This window comes from Grampus griseus (genome assembly GCF_964374135.1).
Source record: "Grampus griseus genome assembly, chromosome: X".
Classification (NCBI taxonomy): Eukaryota; Metazoa; Chordata; class Mammalia; order Artiodactyla; family Delphinidae; genus Grampus; species Grampus griseus.
In genome coordinates, this window is record NC_138999.1 from 102,185,246 (window position 1) to 102,208,931 (window position 23,686).

Below are 23,686 nucleotides of genomic sequence, written 5' to 3' on the forward strand. Positions count from 1 at the left end.
TGTATTCCTAGAAATACAGGCCACAAGATAAAAATAATTCTAAGGCTCTTAATGAAGTTTGCACCCCAGAAAGGCTGTAAGTTTACGCCTGCACCAGCAGTGAGTGGGGTGGTCCATCTCAACTCCTATCAACTGTAATGACTATCACTTTCTAAATCCTTGTGAACCTAATAATAGCAGGAAAATGCTGACACATTACTTTAATTTGAATTTCATTGATTATAAGCAAATTGCATGTTTTTCATATATCAATTTGTCCTTTGTATTTCTTTGTAAATTTTCTGTGTCCATTGCCTATTTTTCTAGGCTATTCAGCTTTTTTTACTAATTGGTAAGAAGTCTTTATACGTTAAAGATATTAGCCCTTTGTCATACACTGCATGCATTTTTCCCAGTTTGACAGTTGGCTTCTAATACTGTTTATGTTGTTATTATACATATTTTAAAATTTTTATGCAAATATATATATATTACTATTTTTTGGTTTCTGACTTTGCTCTTCTGTGGAAAAGGCCTACCCCATCCCACAATCATATGACTCTTCACTTATATAGTTCTTTAAATATTTTTGTTGTAATTTTTACACTTATCACTTTATTTAGAATTTACCTGAGGTATGATGTGAGGTAATCATCTGACTTTAAAAAAAAAAAGTTTACCAATTGTTTAAGCACCATTTTTGGAATAATCTCTTTTCCGCACTACTCCGTGCTGCGACTTTTACCACATCCTAGATATTTGTATATGTTCTAGAGTCTGTCTTGGGGCTGTGTATTCTGAGCTGTAGATTTGTCAGTCTGTCCTCGTGCCAGTGCCACACTATTTCAATTCCTATAGCTTTGTAATACCTTGTAGTGTCTGACAGGGCATCTACCCCCTCACCACTCTTCTCTTCAACATTTCCTTGATTATTCTCAGTCACTTGTTCTTCCTGATGAACTTTAGAACTACCTTGTGATTATGACTGGAGTTATGTTCAACCTATATACTTGGAATAATTTATGTAAAATATTCTATCTTTATTCAGGAATACTGTATATCTCCCCTATAGCTTCAGTCTTCTTTCTTTACATTGAACCATATGACATTGCCAACATCCTACCTTTTTGACATACCCAGAGGGCAACTTCATACGGTTAACTCTTACAAAAGTTGATTTCTTCATATGATAATTACGCTCTTTCTAAAAAAGATAGCTTCTTAAAAAAAAAATCCAGGGTGAGGTTGAGTGGGAAGGAGGTATGATACACTACAAGCTTTTTATTCATTTTTTTTAACATCCTGGCCCTAGGAATTTATCTTCCTGTCAGGAGTGAGAATGGGCTCTCGCTGGTTGGCCATCAGAAGATGGATGAAACTAAGGCGGCTTATATCACTGGCTTCCATGCTTTGAGGATTGCTTTTTGAAATAGTAGAGCCAGAGGCGTCTCGCCAGCACTTTCTGGCACCTCTTATAATTTAGTGTTCCTTATGCAGAGTTCAAGGTTTAGTGAGCTCACTTCCTTCCCATAGCAAGCCTGCTCAAACCCAGGGCTTTGAGCCTGGGGGTTGGAGCAGTCAGTGAGAAAGGGTAGAGTCTAGGACCAACTCCGGTGTGTGGGTTTTTTCCCTACACCAAGGAAGTCTCCAACGGCAGCTGAGTGTCCTACAATTCCACTCAACTCGGACACTCTCTACTCGGAGACAGCATCAGATTTCACGGGTCAAGGGCTCAGTCCCACAAGACTATCCCCCCACTTCAAATGCCGATGTCAAGTCCAGGTTGTCACCTGTGCTTCTGAAGTATAAATTAGAGGTTCCCACAGCCCCATCCTTGGATTCAATTAATTTGCTAGAGTGTCTCACAGAACTCAGGAAACCAGTTGACTCACTAGATTACTGGCAACCAGGCCCCATCCTTAGGTGCTTTCCAAAAGTCGCTGCATTAACATAAACTCAGACTTGGTTGAAAGGGGTTTGTTATGAATATCAAGGCACCTTTATTGCTCTCATCACTTAGGTAATGTCAAGGATTATAGGAGCTCTATGCCAGAAATGGGGACGAAGACCAAGTATATATTTCTTATTATACATCACAATATCACAAAGGGTTTCAGATGAAATTCACTGACATCTAAATGTGAGGGTGGAGGTTTCAGTCTTCTCTGTAAACTTTTAGCTTTCCTTTTTCCACCCGAGAGCTAGAACAATGACCTCTTATGGGGTAATCTAGCCACCACTACCTTCTACTCTAGAATATAAACCTACCACAACAATCTGCTGTACACTAGAAGTGGGTATTTGGGGGTAAATTTGATCATATTTTCCCTTGTATGGAAACCTTATGCATAATGCATACACAGAGCTTCAACAGGAAGCTTTCAAATAAGTGCAAAGTCATGATGGTTGTAAAAAAAAAAACCAAAAAAATCCAAAGAGGCAATTGCATGGTTTTCACAATATATGATCAGCATCCAGTTATGAATGACAACATAAATGTCATCCAAAGATACGGGAAGCGAAATCTTACGGTTGCGATCAAAGTGTTATTTTACAGGAGTTAATAAACACTAATACCTTGTCCCGCCTACTTAAAAAGAATCAACTCCCCAAAACAGAACCACAGACTGCTTTAAAATGCAAACTGCGTTGCTTTCTCTGGCCATTAGATGTCGCTGCAGTAACGGAGCTTATCTGAGCACTACCTGAGGGTATGGGAGCCCTGCAGCTGGTGATCACGGACTAGTTAACAACCCCCTAATCCCCGCTCAAAATACATCTTCAGTTCGGAGAGTAAGGAACCTAGAAACAACAGGCTAACCGTAAATTGTATTGTGGCTGTTGTTTGTGCCTGCAGAGCATTCAATCCAACTTCTCCAAGAAGAGAGAGCTTTAATAAGTCTCCCCGCCACCCGCTGTGGGAGCAGGCAGGGTTTGCCCGCAGAATTTATGAGGAGAGAGCTTTGCAGGGCAGCCGGGCTGCTCTGACCTGAACACACTTAATGGTAACATTTGCATTCCATCGGCTTTCCTCCTTACACTGTCCATCAGGAAGCAAATCAATGTCAGGTGTCTGTTGGATAACCAGCTGGACAGGGAATTTCCTGAACCCCCATACCGACTGGCCACTTTGTCTGGATGTCTCATTCTCCTAATGTATGCTTTATCCAGACACACACATACACACACACAATCTGTCCGTTTAATGCCGCATCAGGTTGGAAGTCTCTTGAACACTAATGACAGTAATCATAAGTCTTGTTTAACCAGCTGAGCCCTTCCTTCACCGTGCTTACACTCATTTTATTCCTTTTTCTTGTTCTCACCCCGGCTCCTCGCTGGCATGCTAGAGACTGGAGAGGTAAATAAATTATGCATGTGCATGTTTTGATGGGATGGCTTCTGCTGGGAAGGGGGTGAGAGCTCAAGCTCTTCCGGGTACATGCCCGGCCTTTCCGCTCCTGTCTCTCCCACACCTGGCCCTGAGCTTGGAACTAATTAGTTTGACGAGTCTGTGGGCTCTCCATGGGAGTCCTGAGCAAATGGTTCTCTGGACAGTTCATGTGGAAAAAAAAGAGGAAGATAAGCTGCCCGGAAAATCCGGGGAGCAGCTGAGAAGGTGGAGCTTTGGAACCTGGTGGGCCTTCTGAGAGGGTCAGGAGGGAGGCACCAGGCACAAGCTCAGTCTCCCACAACTCTCCCTGACCCCCCTCCCTGCAGCCCGTATTAGGTGTCTCCGTTTCATTAAACATAAAACCAAGTGTTAGCCTGTTGCTTTCTACCCAGGGGACTTCGACCCCATTAGGGCTCACAAGGCAAGCAGGATTAGGCCAGGTCAGCATTTGAACTGAAAGCACGTAAGATGAGGGACAGAGGTAGTATCCAAGGGGCACAGCTGACTGAGCAGAAGAGGCACGGTCCCTGAGTGAAGAGGGGGCCCCAGCTGTTCAGACAGATGCTTGAACCTGCCTGAGATGCTGAACTGCGCACTCCCGCCAGGGCGCCCCGCCCCTCTCGTGGCTCCTCCCACTCAGGTCCACATCCTCAGCCCTGAGCCACATTTCCCGAGCCCTGGCCCCACACTTCTCACTGTTTGCCGTACACTGCCATTTGGCTGTCGCCTCTCCAGGGTCACCTCTAAGTATGTATCAAACTGTCTTCCCAAGGTTCTGCATTTCAGTGCTGTCATTCCCCCAGCTACCCAGGCTGCAGACCCAGAAGTTGTCTTTGACTCTTTCCCTTCCCCCTCCCCCAGTCAACCTTGAACCCAGTTGGGTCTTCATTCCTAACGTCCCACGTTGGTCTTTCTTTTTGTCACTGTCCCTGCCCTAATCTAGGACCTTATCAGCTCATACCTAGGCTACTGCAGTAATCCTCTAATTGGTCTCAGGATTAACTCTAAAACTGATCATAAACATTGGGTACTAATGTACCAGGCACTGTGCTGAGGGCTTTATGCTCATTATCTCATTTAATCCTGGCAGTACATCTGCCAGGTGGGCACTGTGCTTATCAAGCCCATTTCAAAGAGGAGAAAATCAAGGCACTGAGAGGTTCTGTAGCCTGCCCAAGTTCACGCACTCAGTCACTGAGTAACCTGAGATGTAACGTATCACCAGGGCCAATATTCATTTCAGTCCCCTCCAGCCCAGGCTTCTGCCAGACGAATTTTCTTAAGATCTGCCTGCGTTGTGTCCTTTATTGCTCTGAGAGAATAAAGGCTGAGCCCCTTGGCCTGGCAGGCTGCCCTTACCAACTTTGCCGCGCTCATTGCACAGAGGCCCCCTATATCAGGAGTCGCAAAATCAGATGCCAGCAGGAACTTGGAAGTAACAGGAAAAAGAGAAAGTAGGGAAACCCAGGTAACATAACACTCGCCCCCTAGAGAATAAGGATTCCGATACAGTCTGAGCCATCCTGGCTTTCAGAAGCATTCTGGAGCGCTAACTGCACTGTGCTCACAAAATGTGACCAGCATCTAAGTATGAATTGCGTGGAACAAAGTGGGCCAGGGGAAGCTGCAGCAAGTTCCTCTTCTCCAAAGGATAGATGCCATTTAGAAATGTGGGCCCACTTTTCAAGGGAGCCTGAAATCCAGATTTTTATGTAAGATCCCAATTTTTCAATGTTGGCAAATAAAAATTGTTAAATCCTGCCAGGGTTAAACAGAACATGCCTTTTTCTGACCTCTGCTCTGTTCCAGCCTCCAATTCAATCAAAATTATCTTAGCCCCCCTCCCCCATCCCCCTGAAGAATAAGTGTATTTCACATTCCTGTCCCCTCTGCCTGGGGCATCTACCTCCATCTCACCTGACATCTGCCACGTGGTGGCTGTCTCTTCTGACCTACAACAGCACACATCTGTTGCTTTCGTTTGATAAAGGAGTTGGCTTTTCCTACCCCTCAAACAGCTATTCTATCGTGATGGATAAAGGCAAGTGTTTTGCCTCTGTAGAACCACAAATGGGGGTGTTCCCCATGGCCTCGGAGGGGATTCGGGTGTAGGAGAATCCAGGTTAACTAACAGGGTGCTCTGCCGATAACTGCAGATGCTGTTTTCACTGTCACTCCCACCCCACCCCCAAGGGCATATTTTGTTCTAAAAGCTTTATGGGTGAACAACCCCTTTTAAATGATGCTCTTAGCCTGTATGTGCGCTCTGGTCCAGCTGGTTTATTTTCCACAGCATTTCTCCGCGTGCCCCACCTTCTGCCATCTCTCCACCATTGCAGCACATCCCCACCCTGTGTGAGCCCCTTCCTGAAGCCTTCTCTCCCCTCCTCAAGAGGAAGAAGTCTCCCCATTCTGAACGCCCAAAGCTCCCTCTCGCTCTAGCTCTCAGGCCCATGTCACATGCTTCCTTGTATCGTAATCTTCTGTGTCCATTATTCCTTCTAGACTTTGAGCTCTTTGCCTTTGGGACATATGTCTTACACGTTTGTATGTCCCCACAGCACGTAGCCTCATGTAGCAGGCACTCGATACTTGTTTAAAAATGAATGAAGTTCAGGGCCGGCTTCTGAGATCTCACTGCCTTGTGAGTACAGAATTGAACCTTAGCTGCTGCTGGGTGAGCCCCAAGTCTGTGTGCTCATCCCTACCCCCTGCTGAAGGTAAGAACAGCCTGCCCTTTCCCCGGCCTGCTGACCTAGGGAAACCTCGACTTGTCCCCTGTCTCAGACTGCCTGCAATCCTAGCTCTGAAAGTGCACTATCTCCCACCCCCTACCTTAGCTCTCCAGTTGTGTATCGCAGCTCCAACAGCTGTTACCATTTCAAGAGAAGTAAATATGCTAAAAGGACAGAGTAAAACAGTCTTGATGTACACCCCCCTCTTCATGGCAACCTCCCACCGCTTTGTAGTGCCTGGAAGTGCCTGATGAATCAGCATCATAGCACTTGTATTCGTCAGTTTGTTGACTTCAGTAAATGTGATATGAATGAACAGGTCTAAATCTGTGCCCTCCTTTGGTGGAGAGGCTTTTGTCAGGGGACAAAATATGTCTGGAGGAGGTAACAAAGGGAAAGTTTTCCCTGGGAATAAGAAATTGTAATCATGTGATAATAACTACCATTTATTGGTCCTGTGATACAGACCAGGCAGTTTATCCTCCCATTCCATCCTCTTTATCGACCCTATTAAGTATTGTTATTATTCCTGGTTTCTAGGTGAGGAACTGAGGCACAGAGAGGGTAACTTGCCCAACAGTCACTTAGCTAGCAAGTGGGGCGGGGGGCTGGGATTGAACCTAGGTCTCTCCTTCAGGCCCAAGCTTTATCCACCAGGACTATAGGGGCTTGGTCCTAGATGCTAGGTAATCGGGGTTTTTTTTTCCAGTTCCCTTGCCCTGGGTGTGGGAGTAGAGGATGAGGGAGAGGGAAACCTAACCTTGAGATTTGGGAGCACACGACCTCGGTTGAAAGAAACAGTAGTGCGCAAGCTCAGAAACAGGCACGAGGGTGGCTTTGGCCAGGGAATGGTTAACTCAAGTTGGAGAAAAAAAAAACCTTTGGAAAACCAGGCTGTGGGCGCCTCTGGCTTTCTTTGGTCACTGGCAGCCTGACAATGGAAGGCTTGAAGCCGGCAGGTTGCAATGAGAAGCAGAGAACGTTCAGCAGCCATGGACCTTTGGCTGCCTCAGACTGGCCACGCCGCTGGGACGGACTGGGAAGAAAGCCGCTCTGGCTCACCGAGCCCCTAGCAGAGCAGGTGCAAAGCCCCAGGAGCGGAAAGTAGGTTGTTCTCATCACACCTGCTAGGAAGCGCTAAGCGAGTCGCAGAGGTTCTGCCCAGTTCAACATTTCTTGGTTGACATCGTGTCTATTGTCAGTAGGAACAGAGTTCTGTTTCCCCAGCACAGCCAACTTGCCCAACGATCCTGAAGTACAAACACTGCTGGGTTCTAAGCTCTCGGGGCTTAGAGAGCTTAGAGAGGATGGGAACCTTACCTTTTTAGTTCGTTGCATTTTTAACTCCTTGCCATCATGTTGCTCTGGGGGCTGGCCCCTCTGGGGACTGACTTCTTCTGCCTAAGTCAGTAGCATTGCCTTGGCAATTCTGAGAAAAAAGTATGCTTTTCAGATCCAGGTAGATGTCTGGACATCCCTCAGGCCAGGTGGCTTCGTTTGAGCATCATCGTTAAGGTGTAAGGAAAGGAAAAGTCTCCCCTTTGTTTTTTCCGAAGGTGTAGAGTGCCCTAAATACTTTGGGGATGACAGTTGTTGATCATGGAAAGGAGACTATCCCCTAGAGGGCAGGCAAGGAGGGAGCAGGGAGGAGCCTTCCTAATTCCACTCACTGTGAAGTCACTCTGCCCTTTCTCTTGACCTGAGCTGGCTTACTCCTTCCAAGAGATAAAGTCTGGGTATCAAAATGGCCACCCTCTGCTAAGCAGACTTCTTTGAGCTCCAGCTAAACAATAACAGCAGCTAAGACAGGCGTCCCCCTTCCCCCTGCCTCCAGAGTGGGGGTGAAGAGAGAGGTAGGGGAAAGGGAAAGAAAGGTCCCAGAAAAGGCCTTCTGTCAGCCAAGAAAGGCCTGCAGCTATGAGCAGTCATCTGCGGCTCCTGCTGTCAGGAGGAGATGAACACTGGGGTTTGCCCATCCCTCCGCTGGCCTCAAGCCAGCTTTAGAAACGCAGCACCAGTTTTTACCTCCTTTCCCCCACAGAGCTGTTCATTTGTTTTTGACAGCTGTGTTCATCTTAAAGCTTTCGTGGGCAGATTAGCTCATTGGTCCAGAGTGTGGGCTTTGGATGCCATCCCTGTCCCTTACTCTTTCCGTGAACTTGGGTAAGCCACATCGCCTCTCTGAACCACACGGGGAGAAGCCTAATGCCTGGCTCATATCCCCATGGAGAAGACTGAATTGGGTTAATGCAGATACAGAGCCAGGCACAAGATAAACACTCAATATAAATACTCAATAAAACCGAGGTACTATTTTTATTGTTCTTGAAGCATCTCTTCAGAATCTACGCATGGCGTTGAAGGCCTGATTAGAACCATAAAAGCCGGGCCAGGTGTGTTTGTGTGTTTCGTATGATCGCTATAAACACGCAAATGAGCTAGCATTGTGAGACCTCAACAGATCTTCCGTCTCTCTAGATAATGGTGATCAGGGATGGTAGGGGAGAGGATCATTCATTCGTTGGGTTAATTTAACAGGCGTTTACCTAGAGGCCACCCTGTGCAGGTACTGCCTATGTCTGTATTCCCAGCCTGCAGAAAACTGACATGTGCCAAATCTTCTCCTGCACCCTTCCTACCCAGTCTCACTCCCAATCAAGGTGACACTAGGGAATTCCCTGGCGGTCCAGTGGTTAGGACTCCGCGCTTTCACTGCCGGGGGTCTGGGTTCAATCCCTGGTCGGGGAACTAAGATCCCCCAAGCCGTGGGGTGCAGCCAAAAAATAAAAATTAAAAAAATTAAAAATTAAATTTAAAAAGGTGACACTGAAAGTTGGCTCTTCGGCCACCGCTGCTCAGCATGAGCTCCCACGGCCTCCCTCCGCTGCTCTCGCTTGCATGCATCTCAATTGCTTTCTGCCCCAGCTGCACTTTGGATTTCCCCGCCCCCATCGGCACATGGGAACTGTTTCTCTTCTCTTCCCAAGCAAAATACTAACCTGCTGTCCATTTACTCGCTTCCCCCATGTCATTGCGGGCTTTCCGAGCAGGTCCTCGGGCACCTCGGCCAGGATGGGGGTGACTTGTAGGCTTGCCAAGCCGGGGGCAGCTGCCTGCACCCGTTTCTGTGGACGTCCCCACCACAGAGCCAGAGTGCTTCTCGGCTGTATGAGGATAACTCTTGGGGACCTAGCTCTGCCAAGAGAAACTTGGGCCATGTGGCTCACAGGACATAAAGGTCCTTTTACTTCAATACCATTGGCTTTTTTTTTTTTTTTTTGGCTTGTTTGACTATTGGGGATTTGCCAAAGGACAAAAGCCTCCTACCACAACTGCCTTCCACGCATGTATGTCCTCAGATGGCTTGGGAAGTGGACCACTTGGTCTTCAGGTTGCGTCCCATATGGCTACAGAAGATAAAAGTTGTTTCCAAATAACAAGTGAAAGGTTCTGAGCTCCTGTTTGCTCCAACTAGCAGACTCTCATTTTTTTTGTTTGTTTTTGTTGTCTTTCTTTGGTCTCTCCTTTTAAATGCTTTTTTTTTTTTTTTAAATTAAGACTTTGGGGGTTTTTTGGAGAAGTTTTAGGTTCACAGCAAAATTGAGAGGAAGGTGCAGAGATTTCCCACGTACCCCTTCCCCACACGTGCGCGGCCTCCCCCATTACCCACAGCCCCCACCAGAGGGGTGCATTTGTTACCAAGCGTGAAGCTACACTGACACATCAGAATCGCCCGAAGTCTGTAGTTTACCTTAGGGCTCACTCTTGGTGGTGTACATTCTATGGGTTTGGACAAATGTATAATGATGTATATCCATCATTATAGTATACAGGGTGCTTTCACTGCCCTAAAAATCCTTTGTGCTCTGCCTATTCATCCTCTCCCCCAAAGCACTGATCTTTTTACTGTCTTCATATTTTACCTTTTCCAGAATGTCATATAGCTGGAATCATACAGTATGCAGCACTTTCAGATTGGCTTCTTTCACTTGATAGTATGCATTTAACTTTCCTCTGTGTCTTTTTGTGGCTTGGTAGCTCATTTCTTTTTCATGCTTAATGATATTTCATTGTCTGATACCACAGTTTATTTATCCATTCACATACTGAAGGACATCTTGTTGCTTCTAAGCTTTGGCAATGATAGATAAAGCTGCTTTAAACATCCATGTGCAGGTTTTTGTGAGGACATAAGGTTTTTTTTACCTCCTTTAGGTAAATACTAAGATCTAATCTAATCAGTACAATTGCTGGCTCCTATGGTAAGAATATATTTCGTTTTGTAAGAAACCACCAAACTGCCTTCCAAAGTAACTGTACCATTTTGCATTCCCACCAGCAATGAATGAGAGTTCCTGTCTCTCCACATCCTCACCAGCATTTGTTGCTATCAGTGTTCTGGATTTTGGCCATTCTAATTGGTGTGTAGTGGTAATTGGGTTGTTTGTTTTCTTATTGTTGAGTTTTAAGAGTTCTTTGTATGTTTTGGATAACGGTCCTTTATCAGATACGACTTTCGCCAATATTTTCTCCTCGTCTGTGGTTTGTCTTCTCATTGTCTTAATTAATGCTCTTTTAAAATTAATATTCTACCTTTTGCATAGGTAACATATGCATATGATACAAAATCCAAAAGGTACAAAGAGTGTCCATTGAAAAGTAAGCCTTCCCCAACCTTTGTCCCTGGGACTCCCAGTTCACTGCAGAGAAAACACTGGTTGTTTCCAGTTTCTTACCTGGTCGTTCCAAAGGTGGTCTGTGCAGAGATACACATACACGTGCACATTTATGTTCTTTTTGTTTTTAGATAATCAGAAGCATGCTACATACACTCTTCTGCACTGTTTTTTTCACCTAGAAATGTATCTTGGAGATGTCACCTTATCAGTCCAGATGGAGCTGCCACATGCTTTTAAATGGTGACATAGCATTCCATAGTCTGATGTGCTGGACATTTAAATTTAGATTATTTCCAACTTGCTGCTGTTACTAACAATGCTGCAACAAAAATCCTCGTAACACATCATTTCCCACAGGGGCAAATATATCTGTAGGATAGTTTCCTAGAAATAGGATTGCTTTGGTCAAGGGTATATGAGTTTTACATCTTCATAAATATTGTTTAATTATTTCAGAACTCATGGAAAGAATGAACAACCTAGAATGTTGCCTCTTTTGGAAGGCCTCTATGGAGTTTATCACAGAAACAATCGAGCACATTGCTTTGAAGCATTTACCTTTCATTTCCATCAACTGCAAGTTCGTTCCTCCTTTTCTTCAGTATGTATTAAGCACATACTGGATGCCTGGCATATTGGTAGATGTGGGGGCTAAAACCACATACAAGATAGATAGACATGGTCACTGCCCTCATGGTATTTATAGTCTGTGAGGTGGGGGAGACATGAAAGAAATAATTATACACTAAATCATTACAAACTGTGTCACGTGCCAGGAAAGAGAAGTACAGGGTGACCAAAAGTGTTTACTAGGCTCCTGACTTAGGCTGGAGATCTGGGAAGACTTCTCGGAAGAAGTGCTGTTTAGTCTGATTAGTAAGAGAGACTTAGCTAGGCAGAGGGAACGGCAGATTTGAAGTCCTGGGGGCAGGAAGGAGCCTTGAGTGGGACCAACAGCATGGATTAGAGGAGCAAGAAAGGGCCTTCAAGTTCATTTAGTTCCAGTCTCCTTACCTGACGTGTGAGGAAACTAAGGTTCAGTGAACTAAAGGACTTGGTCAAGGTTATGCAGATAGTGGCAGAGCCAGGACTAGGACCCGGCTTTCTCAGATGTCTGCTGCAGAGTGCTGCATGCCCACCTGGCAGCTGCAGATCTGAACTAGACGCCATGGGATAGTTGCCTGGGTTTGTGTGGAGGGAGGATTTAACTTCAGAGCCTTGTAGCTAGTAACCTGACATGTTTTGTGTGTCTTTGCTAGGAAGATACGGTTCGGGCAAATGGCGGTCTAGCGTTCTAGTCTACTGGGTTGGTTTAGTCTTCAGTATACTTTTCTCCAAGTTTTGGTTTTTAATTTTTTTGGGGGGTTGGGGATTTTTTTTTTATTTGGCCATGCTGAGCAGCTTATGGGATCTTAGTTTCCTGACCAGGGATCAAACCTGCACTCTCGGCAGTGAAAGCGCAGAGTCCTAACCACTGGACCACCAGGGAATTCCCTCTTCTCCAAGTTTAAATACTAAATAATAATGATAATGGTGGTTACTATATGTCAAATGCTGTTCTAAGCACCTTACATATGTTTCATTTAATCTTGACAACAATCCTATAAGGTAGGTGTTATTATTATTGTCCCATTTTACAGATGAGGAAATTGAGGTTCAGGAAGGTTGAGGCATTTGCTCAAAGTCCCAGAGCTAGTAAGTGGCAAAGTGAGGTCTCCATCTAAGGAGTCTGGCCTCAGGACCCGTGTGCTTTCCCCAGGCATTCTCACTGTCAGCAGCAGATTGATGGGCTCAGGTCTCAGCCAGAGCTGCGTTGTGCTACGGAGGGCCTACACCAGTGATCCTCAACCTGTCTGCATATCAGATTCATGTGAGGAGCTTGCCAAAAATGCTGACGTCCAGACCTCACCCTAGGTCAGTTAAATCTCAGTCTCTGGGGGTGGATGCCAATCACTGATGGTTTTGAAAAGCTTCCCTGTTTCGTCTAACATGCAGCTAAAGGTTGAAAAGCACTGCTGTGTAGCCTTACCATTCCTTCTTTCTTTGGGGGTATTTTAGTTGGAGCTGCTGTAACAGAAATCCATAGACTTGCTGGCTTAAACAACAAGCACTTATTTCTCACAGTTCTGGAGGCTGGGAAGTCCAAGATCAAGGTGCCAGCAGATTTGGTGTCTGGTGAGAACCCACTTCCAGTTTGCAAATGGCCACTTTTTTGCTGTGTTTCCCCCATCGTGGAGTGAGAGACATTATCTCTCTTGTGTGTCTCCTTATAAGGGCACAAATCCCACTCATGAAAGCTCCACCCTCATGACCTAGTCACCTCCCAGAGGCCCTCACCTCCAAATACCATCACAGTGGGGGTTAGGGCTTCAACACATGAACTTTGGGGGTGCACAGACATTTAGTCCAAGGGGCAACCAGCAATATGGTTTGCCTTTGTGATCTGGGTATCTGTTTAGTATGACACGTGTACAGGCATTTATTCATACCACACCATGAGCTGCAGTCTTAGCATAAAGAATTCATTTGGTGTGCATGTGGCACTCACATCCAAGGACGATGTGTGGAAACGAGTCTGTCGAGGGCTGAGGTAGTCATCTCAGTCCTGGGCATCAGGAAACAGTGTAGCTTAGTGGGGTAGAGCTTGAATCTGAGTCGAACAGACCCAAATTCAGGTTGATGCTTTTTTTCAGACAGTCTGTTATTTGGGAGATTTGTCCTTTCTCGGGCTCCATTTTGCCATCTATAAACTTGGGCTAATAAGATAATACTCCCTATTGCATGGGGCTTCTGTGAGGATTGAACGAGCTGGTACATGTCAAATGCTCAGTGTAACGCCTGGCACCTAACACTCTGTAAATATTGGCCATTATTTTACTTCATGGCCATCCATGTGGCTTACTTGAGCCTGGTCACGGGTAAACAGTTGTATTTGGGAAAAACTACTAGTGACACTGATATTAAGGGGAATTTTGTTTGACATTTAATGAGCGCCCAGTATGTGCAATGAAGGGTATTAGACCCCAAAGAGCTAGGACAGTGAGGAAGGCCTAGTGCCTGCTCCCATGAGCTTGCTGGCTGCCAGCCCAGAAATTGCACCCAGATAACTCATACCAGGTAGCCTGGACCACAGCAGAGGTCTAACCAATAACTAAGGGAGCACAAAACAGGAAAAGAACCTCGATTCAAACAAAGAAGCTATAAACTAATTATAAGGCAATCAAGGAAATGTGAACACTGATTAGATACATGATGATATTAAGGAAATATCATAGGTGTGGTAATGGTATTATATATTTCTATATATGTAATATACTTTATTTTATATTTTAGAGAAGAAGCCATTGTATTTTCGAGGAACATAACTAAATTTAAATTAAACAGATAAATTAAAATTATGTCTTGCAAGGGATAGAGATGAAAAAAGATTGTCAATACACTGCTAATTGTTGAAGCTGGGCGGTGGGACTTTCCATTCATTTTACTAGCCTCTCCACTTTTGTATATGTTTGATATTTTCCACAATGAAAAGTGGTTTTTTTTTTAAAAAAAACAGGGACTTCCCTGGCGGTCCAGTGGTTAGGACTCTGCACTTCCACTGCAGGGGGCATGGGTTTGATCCCTGGACGGGGAACTGAGATCCTGCATGCCGCATGGCGCAGCCAAAAAACAAACAAAAAAACAAAAAAACACAGAGAGAGGTAAATTTCAAGAAAAGGAGGGAAGGAGACAAAGGAAGAGGGAGCAAGGAAACAAGCAGTTCCAATCACAGCATCAAGAAGTTTCAAGATGAGGTGGCATCTGACCTGGACCTGGGTGAGGAGAATTTTGCCCATCAGAAAAAGTATACGTAATGTTCAGGAGGTAATGGGTATGACTGGATGTAGGGTTCCTGGGGTGGGGGTAGGTATTAGTCAAGGTTCTCCAGAGAAACAGAACCCATAGGATGTATATATGGAGAGAGAGAGAGAGAGAGAGAGAGAGAGAGAGATGGATTTTAGTTACTTGGCTCACGTCTGAAATCCGCATGGTAGGCCAGCAGACTGGAGATGTTGCAGTTCAAGTCCAAAGGCAGACTGCAGGCAGAATTCCCTCTTTCTCCGGGCACCTCAGTCTTTTTGCCTCTTAAGGCCTTCAACTAACTGGATGAGGCCCACCCACATTATGAAGGGTAATTTGCTTTACTCAAAGTCTAGTGATTCTTTTTTTTTAATTGAAATATAGCTGATTTACAATGTTGTGTTAGTTTCAGGTGTACAACAAAGTGATTCTGTTTTATATATCTTCTTTTTCAGATTCTTTTTCCTTATAGGTTATTACAAAATATTGAGTATAGCTTCTTGTTGGTTATCTATTTTATATACAGTAGTATGTATATGTTAATCCCAAACTCCTAATTTATCAAATTAACAAAGTCTAGTGATTTAAATGTTAATCTCATCTACAAAATACCTTTACAGTAACATCCAGACTGGTATTTACCAAATAACTGGGTACTGACGGCGGCCTAGCCAAGTTGACACATGAAACTAACCATCACGGGGTGATAGTGGGAAATGATACTGGGAAGACAGGTGGGGGCCAAACTGTAGAGAGTTTCGAATTCTGTTTTCTTTGGAAAACACTCCTTCTGGAAGTCTTTCTTTGGAAAATTGGGGGTTGGTGAAGGTTTCAAAGCAAAGCAATGACAGCATCTGATGAATTTTGAGCGGTACCTGGCTGCTGTGTGCAGGATGGATTGGAGAGGGCAGAGACTGGAGATGGAGGGATGGGTAAGCAAAGTCTGGTCGTCACTCAAGAGAGATGAGAGGTACTGGCAGTGGAGCTGAAAAGTGTCTGAAGCATAGAATGTAATGCAGGAAGGAACAGGAGATCAGCCTGAGAAGCAGGCAGAGACCAGGTCATGGAGGGCCTGGTAAGCCAGATGAAAGAGTCTGGACTTCATTCTGAGGGCAACAGGGGCACCCTGAAGAGTTGAAGTCAAGGAGTAACCAGATCAGATCACCCTGGCCGCTCTGTGGGGAATAAGGGCAGGTAGACGAGCTAGCAGCGGTTGTGGTGAAGGTGAAAGACGATGTGGCTTGGACAAGGGCGATGATAGTGGGAAGAAAGAAAAGTGGACAGATTTGGGATACATTTGGAGCACTGGAACTAGCTGGTGAGAGATGAGATAGCAGAAGGTGAGAGATGAAGAGAACTTAAGGGTGACTCCAGTTTGGGGCCTGATCAAATAGGTCAATGGCGGTGCCATGTCCTGACATGAGGACAACTAGAGACAGTCAGCGCTGGGGTGGAGTTCTGAGCAGGACATATAAAGTTTGAGGTGTTTGTTAGACTTTCGAGCGGAGATGTCAAGTAGATAGTTGGTTACATGATCCTGTGGCTCAGAGGAGAGAGGCGGGCAGAGGAGAACAGAAAGAAGGCCAGTGCAGTTGAAGTGTAGTATGTAAGCAAAGAGAGTGACACAAAATGAAACTGAAAATATGTACGGGGGCAAGTCACTCAGGGCCTGAGCCTTTGAGTCGTGTGCTACAGCCATCTCCTACTGGCTCAGGAGAGCTGATTATTAAATTGCAGCAAATTTGGGAGCTGGTTGACCTCACGGTTGGTAGCCTGCAATCTGCCACGGTGGGAGTATTTACACCATTGAGGTCAGCAAATGCTACAACTCAGGGCTTCCCCCGCCCACAGAACCAGTTGTTAAATATTTACCACTATATTACCACTGCAGCTTACAGACAACAGTAAGAAATTTATATTTTATCCTAAGTGGCTTTAATAAAGCCATTAAAATATTTTAAGCAGGTGAATAAAATGCGCTGATTTTTTTTTAATCACTCTAGCCGCTCTATAGAGAGGGAGGGCAAGGAGTTTCAAACTTTTTATGTCCCAAGGAGACTACTAAGGAAGCTGCTGCGGTGGTCCATGTGAGCACTGATGGTGGCTTGGCGGTGAAGGTGGAGTGAAGGAAAGACATTTGGAAGATTGTTAGGGTCCTAAGATTGACTACAGATGGCCCCCGATTCATCACAAATTGATTATAACTGACCTGTCATATAACTCACGTATATGAGTTATACAGGAGTTAGACACTTGGTTAGTGTCTTCTGTTTTAGTTGTGGTAGGGGGTCTCAGGTTGCAAAATTATTACCTTGACTCATGACTGGGGGCTTTTTGCAGTTTTACTGGAAACTGGCAGAAAATAAATCAATAATATTATCTCATAGCAGAATAAGACAGTTAATTTCCTACATGAACACAATCTCCGTTTTTCAATATTTCAGTCTTACAGTAGCAGGAGGAGCTTCAAATCTTGTGATTAGGCTGATTCTTTCTAAGGGAAAGGAGGCTTAATATCTGTTTGACAGCAGTTCTTTCTCGATGGGGCAAGAAGGGAAGGAGGCCGAGTCGGAACAGTGCTAAGGTAAATGCTTTAAAATAAGACATTCGCCAAAGTCCCCTGACCATTTTGGTTCCTGTAACTCCAGGCTGGAGACTCAGCTTGTTCATTTCATATCCTGTTTCTCATACTCTGGTCTGTGCTTGGTTGTTACTGTACCTCAAAGGGAAGGCCAAACCCCAAAGTTCACCCTTCGCCCTGATGGAGGACAGAAATCCCTTTTCCTACAGAGCTGAACTTCTAGTTGGGGGTAGGAGCAGACCAGTAAAGAAAGTAAATAATTACACCAACTATTAAAAGGCAGGGAAAAGATATAGGTCTGGTCAGAATCAGTTCAGTGAAGTCATGGAGACAGATGCCACAGGGAGTGGGTAGAGCAGTGAGTGGGGAGGTGGGAAGGGTTGTGCCTCAGCAGGTGAATGGATAACCAAACATCCACACGATGCAATACGACTCAGCAATAAAGAAGAAACTAGTGATGAACGCAGCATGGTGACTCTCAAAGGCATTGTGCTGAGTGAAAGAAGCCCGTCTCAAAAAAGTTACATGCTGTATGTTTCCATTTATATGACATTCTCAGAGGGCAAAACTATAGGGACAGAACAGATCAGTGGCTACCCAGGGCTGGGGGTGACGTTGATCATAAAGGGGCAGCACTGGAGCATTCTGGGGGCTGATGGAGCAGTTCTGTATCCTGATTGTGAGGGTGGTCACACAGATCTATACATGCGTTAAAACTCATATAACTAACTCTACACCGAAACAAGGTAACTTTACTGTATGTTACTTTGGGAATGAGATTGGGCAGTGTCTATAGGACAAAGATTGGAGGAAGGGGTCATTTTTAATTTGGGAGGGACTTGAGTTTATTCCTCTGCTAGGGGGGAAAATCAGGTCTCTTGGGAAGGGTGCCCAAGAGGAATTCAAAGGTGTGAGATCCAGGGCACCAGTGGGAAGAAAAGATGATCTATTTTCCCTATGAACTGGAAGGCAGGGTCGCCTGTCTAGGGCGGAGGACACAGTGTGGCATGCGGGGCGTTGAGGGATGCGGTACGGTTGGGAAGAGCCACTGTGAGGAATGGGAAAGGATGCTTCCAGGGCTCGCTCTGCAGTATGAGGATCCAGCAGAGGTTAGAGACCTCAAAGCTTTGGTAGCACAGACCTGCCCCTTTGTGGATTCATGTTCAGCGGCTTGGAGCAGAGGAGGGGTTGGTGGGGAGGGGGGCATGGAGATCAGCTGAAAGACAAAGGATTTCGAGACTAGGAACAAAAAGAAGTGCTGGGAGGACAAAAAAAGAGGACCGTGAAGCCAGCAGGGAACTGGTGGCCTGGGAGACAAGGGAGAGGGCATGTGACTAGAGGGGTTAGTGATCTGAACGATGGCGGTTAAGAGGCATCAGGGAGGGGCTTCCCTGGTGGCGCAGTGGTTGAGAGTCCGCCTGCCGATGCAGGGGACGCGGGTTCGTGCCCCGGTCCAGAAGGATCCCACATGCCGGAAGGATCCCACATGCCGCGGAGCAGCTGGGCCCGTGAGCCATGGCTGTTGAGCCTGCGCGTCTGGAGCCTGTGCCCCGCAATGGGAGAGGCCACAACAGTGAGAGGCCCACATACCTCAAAAAAAAAAAAAAAAAGAGGCATCAGGGAGGGGCTTCCCTGGTGGCGCAGTGGTTGAGAGTCTGCCTGCCGATGCAGGGGACGCTGGTTCGTGTCCCGGTCCGGGAAGATCCCACATGCCGCAAAGCGGCTAGGCCCGTGAGCCATGGCCGTTGAGCCTGCGCGTCCGGAGCCTGTGCTCTGCAACGGGAGAGGCCACAACAGTGAGAGGCCTGCGTACCGCAAAAAAAAAAAAAGAGGCATCAGGGAGCGGGGCAGCTGGATGGACGAGGACACTGGTCCGAGCAGTTCAGAAGTGGAGACAGGACTAATAGGTCAGGTGAGGGATTTGATTGATATTTAGAATAATTTCTACATAATAGTAATAGCAGCACTAGCTCATATTTATTGATCCTTTCCATGTGCCTGACACCGCTGAGTGCTTTGCAGGCACATCTCATTCATTCTCACAGCAGATACTATTCTTATTTTCCAAATAACGAAACTGAGTCTCAAAAAGGTTAGGTGAGTTGCCCAGGGTCACATGGCCAGTAAGCAAGTGGGGCAGCCATGGGCTAGAACCCAGCCTGTCCGACTCCAGAGTTTATGCTTTTCCGACTCTTATACTCTACTGCCTCTCCCACATGGAAGGGCTTGATTCCATTGCAATAAAATGCTATACTAGCCTCAGCTAGACATTTCAGAAACGAACCAAAGTAGGTGCGTAGCTTGAGGTAAACTTGTCACCATTTCTGAAAGCCAGCTATGAGGGGCTGTCCCCCTCACAGTGAACAAATAGAGTCCATTTGCATGTAGATGGTATAGTGAAAAGTTATTTCATCTGATCGTAAAATTGTTTTTCTAAAGGACAAAAAAGTTACTTTCAAAGATGGGGCATTTTGGTGGTCAGTCAGGATGGTACTGGGGGTGATGATGAAATCCATGGGGTGGCCAAAGGGGTGTAGAGGTGAGGATCACTGAAGCCGAGGTCCAGAAACTAGGTATGGGAAGGCTTGTGACTACAGATGCTGAAGTGAGTCTGGAAGATGGGCAGCTACCAGGTGTCACAGGCCTCAGTGAATGTGAAAGAGTGGCCAGGAGGCCAGTAGCTGAGAGCAGGGACCAGGATTGTGGTTCAGTGGCACGAGCCCCAGCTGAGAGCTTTCGGCATGAGAGCAGCAGAGTCAGGGTCTGGGAACAGAAAGAGGGAGCTGGAAGAATGTCCCCAGCCTGGGACATCTGTGATGTGGGGAGATGAGCAGCGCCCACTTGAGAACTTCACAGAGGAGGAATCGGTTAAGACAAGGAAACAGAAGGCACTTAAGAAAAGATGAAGGGCCTGAGAGGTGTCTACTGCATCCAACGGGCATAGTTTGGGAGGCAATGTTAAGTGTGAAGTTGAGTCCATCCCAAATGGCTGCTTCCTTCCAAGAAAAAATAGCCACAAATATGTGAATGGGGTGTCATGGCTTTACTGCATGTTAATATTCATTCTAAGCCCACGCAACAGGTAGAGCCCTGTGGCAGCCATTCTTTATCATCATCTTGGCCAGGACATTGCATCCAGAGCCCAGACTTGAGACCTTGACTACTTGACTAGAACCATTATTTCCCAGTGACTAAATCACCTCATCCCATCTTCTGTTTCCTGCCAGGCTCAGAGCTCCTACCTTCCCCACTGTGGAGGAGTAGATGTCCATTTCTCAGGAGCAGTGGACTGCTTCCGGCAGATAGTGAAAGCCCAAGGGGTCCTGGGGCTCTGGAATGGATTGGCAGCCAACTTACTGAAGGTGAGAGGAGTGGTGAGTCTACTGCTTGTCTGCCTCTTTCACTTCTACCCTGTTCTGTGCCTTTGATGCTCCCCCTACAGTTTGCCTGGAAACAACTCCTCTACCACAATGCAGGCTGGTTGTCAGCCCTGGAGAGTGGGGACCCTGTGCAGTGTTGGGGCATCTGACACCCCATCCCAGAGGAGCTGAGCATTTAGTGTAAAGGTTCCCAACATGTAGGTTCATGGACTCCAAAGGGAACTTAACCCCCTATCCTAAAATTGTATGCAAAAAAGTGTCTATATGGGCATCTGTGCATCCCTCTGCAGAGAGGATCCATAACTTTCATTATTTTCCCAAAGAACTCCAAAACCAAAAAAAAAAAAAAAAGTTAAGAACTGTGGACTAACCTTGGACTAACCTTGATGCAAAGTGATTCCTGATTCCAATCAAGACAAGCACATGTTGGGAATTCCCTAGCTGTCCAGTGGTTAGGACTCGGTGCTTTCACTGCTGGGCCCAAGTTTGATCCTTGGTTGGGGAACTAAGATCCTGCAAGCCGCGAGGCACAGCCAAAAAAAAGGACAAGCATATGTTGACAGGCAGTGTCAGACTGCCTACATGCATATCAACCCAGACCCAGGCTTCCCCAGGGCATGCCCTTCAATGGTTCTGCCATTCCTCTCCCCAGTCCTCACTGGGCCAGCTTGCATTTTGCCATCTTCCCTGATTCCAAAAAAGAATGACCATGTTGTATTGTCTACAGCCTTTATCTTAGTTTACCCTGATCCAAGTCGATTGCAGACGCATTGATGTTTTCTTTTAAGATTTTAACATGATTTTCATTTTCTTTTTAAACAGATAGTTCCATATTTTGGAGTTATGTTTGGCACCTTTGAGTTCTGCAAGAGAATCTGTCTTTACCAAAATGGTTACATCGTGTCTCCTCTGAGCTATAAATTGACCCCAGGGGTGGATCAGAGTTTGAAGCCCCAGGAATTACGGGAATTAAAGAAGTTTTTCAAAACTGGACAACTAAAGTCTAAAAAACCAACTCTTTAAAACGGAATGGAGCTAGAAGTGCACTGACTGAAGGTGTGTTGCAATCAGAGAGAAATGTAGCCTCAGAATTGTGCACGCGTGGAGTGACAAGAGGGTGCTCCTGTCTGCTGCTCTTGGAAATGAGAAGATTCGGCCATACCTGAGCTCCAAACTGATGGCCCTGTAAACATCTACACCACCGAGGGTTTCCCAACATGACCGTCGCAGGATGGCATCCCACCAGGTTTTACAACAGAACCTAGCAGTAGTGAAATGTGCAATTCACACTCTGAATGTAAGTAGGCAGTTTACACAACACCAAAAAAGGGCATTGCCATGACTCCTCAGAGCAACATGTAGTTGAAGCGGCTGGGCAGATACCATGCCGGGAGCTCCGCCACAGGCTCACAGCTTACACCAACCCACAGCAGCCTAGTTTCACCCAGATTCACTCCAGGCTTCCTGATACAGTCCTGGAACTCATAATCTTTGCTGACTTCTGAGTGCACACACCATGGTGTAAATTATGCCTTATCAGAAACTAAATGAAAACATTTAACATTTAAAAGTTACCACTGTCGAGGAGGAAAACAAGATGGCAGAGTAGAAGGACGTGCTCTCACTCCCTCTTGCGAGAACACCAGAATCACAACAAGCTGCTGGACGATCATCGACAGAAAGACCCTGGAACTCACCAAAAAAGATACCCCACATCCAAGGACAAAAGAGAAGCCACAATGAGAGGGTAGGAGGGGCACAATCACAGTAAAATCAAATCCCATAACTGCTGAGTGGGTGGGTGCTTCACAGACTGGAGAACAATTATACCACAGAAGTCCACCCACTGGAGTGGAGGTTCTGAGCCCCACATCAGGCTTCCCAACCTGAGGGTCCAGCAATGGGAGGAGGAATTCCTAGAGAATCAGACTTTGAAGCCTAGTGGGAATTGATTACAGGACTACGACAGGACTGGGGGAAACAGAGACTCCACTCTTGGAGGGCACACACAAAGTAGTGTGCATATCGGGACCCAGGGGAAGGAGCAGTGACCCCGGCGGAGACTGACCCAGACCTACCTGCTAGTGTTGGAGGGTCTCCTGCAGGGGCGGGGCATGGCTCTGTTTCACAATGGGGACAAGGACACTGGCAGCAAAAGTTCTGGGAAATACTCCTTGGTGTGAGCCCTCCCAGAGTCTGTCATTAGCCCCACCAAAAAGCCCAGGTAGGCTCCAGTGTTGGGTGGCCTCAGGCCAAACAACCAACAGGGAGGGAACCCAGCCCCACAGTCAAGTGGATTAAAGTTTTACTGAGCTCTGCCCACCAGAGCAACAGTCAGCTCTACCCACCACCAGTCCCTCCCATCAAGCCTCTTAGATACCCTCATCCACCAGAGGGCAGACAGCAGAAGCAAGAAGAACTACAGTCCTGCAGCCTGTGGAACAAAAACCACATTCACAGAAAGATAGACAAGATGAAAAGGCAGAGGGCTATATTCCAGATGAAGGAACAAGATAAAACCCCAGAAAAACAATGAAATGAAGTGAAGATAGGCAACCTTCCAGAAAAAGAATTCAGAATAATGATAGTGAAGATGATCTAGGACCTCAGAAAAAGATAGGAGGCAAAGATCGAGAAGATGCAAGAAATGTTTAACAAAGACCTAGAAGAATTAAAGAACAAACAAACAGAGATGAACAATACAATAACTGAAATGAAAAATACACTAGAAGGAATCAATAGCAGAATAACTGAGGCAGAAGAACGGATAAGTGACCTAGAAGACAGAATGGTGGAATTCACTGCTGTGGAACAGAATAAAGAAAAAAGAATGAAAAGAAATGAAGACAGCCTAAGAGACCTCTGGGACAACATTAAACGCAACAACATTCACGTTATAGGGGTCCCAGAAGGAGCAGAGAGAGAGAAAGGACCAGAGATAATATTTGAAGAGATTATAGTCGAAAACTTCCCTAACATGGGAAAGGAAATAGCCACCCAAGTGCAGGAAGCGCAGAGAGTCCCATACAGGATAAACCCAAGGAGAAACATGCTGAGACATATAGTAATCAACTTGGCAAAAATTAAAAAGAAAAATT

At 45.9% G+C, this 23,686-nt stretch overlaps 1 protein-coding gene across 1 annotated transcript in view; it reads left to right on the forward strand.

The window, feature by feature from the left end:
* Positions 1 to 22,026, forward strand: part of SLC25A43 (solute carrier family 25 member 43) — a gene marked incomplete at its 5' end in the record, with an annotated part of 34,863 nt that extends 12,837 nt beyond the window's left edge. Inside the window, 2 exons of the mRNA XM_082680674.1 lie at positions 20,436 to 20,570; positions 21,411 to 22,026. Coding sequence (XP_082536800.1) covers positions 20,436 to 20,570; positions 21,411 to 21,611 — 336 coding nt within the window. The 3' untranslated portion in view covers positions 21,612 to 22,026. The remainder of the gene's footprint in view (positions 1 to 20,435; positions 20,571 to 21,410) is intronic.
* Positions 22,027 to 23,686: the final 1,660 nt, after the last annotated feature.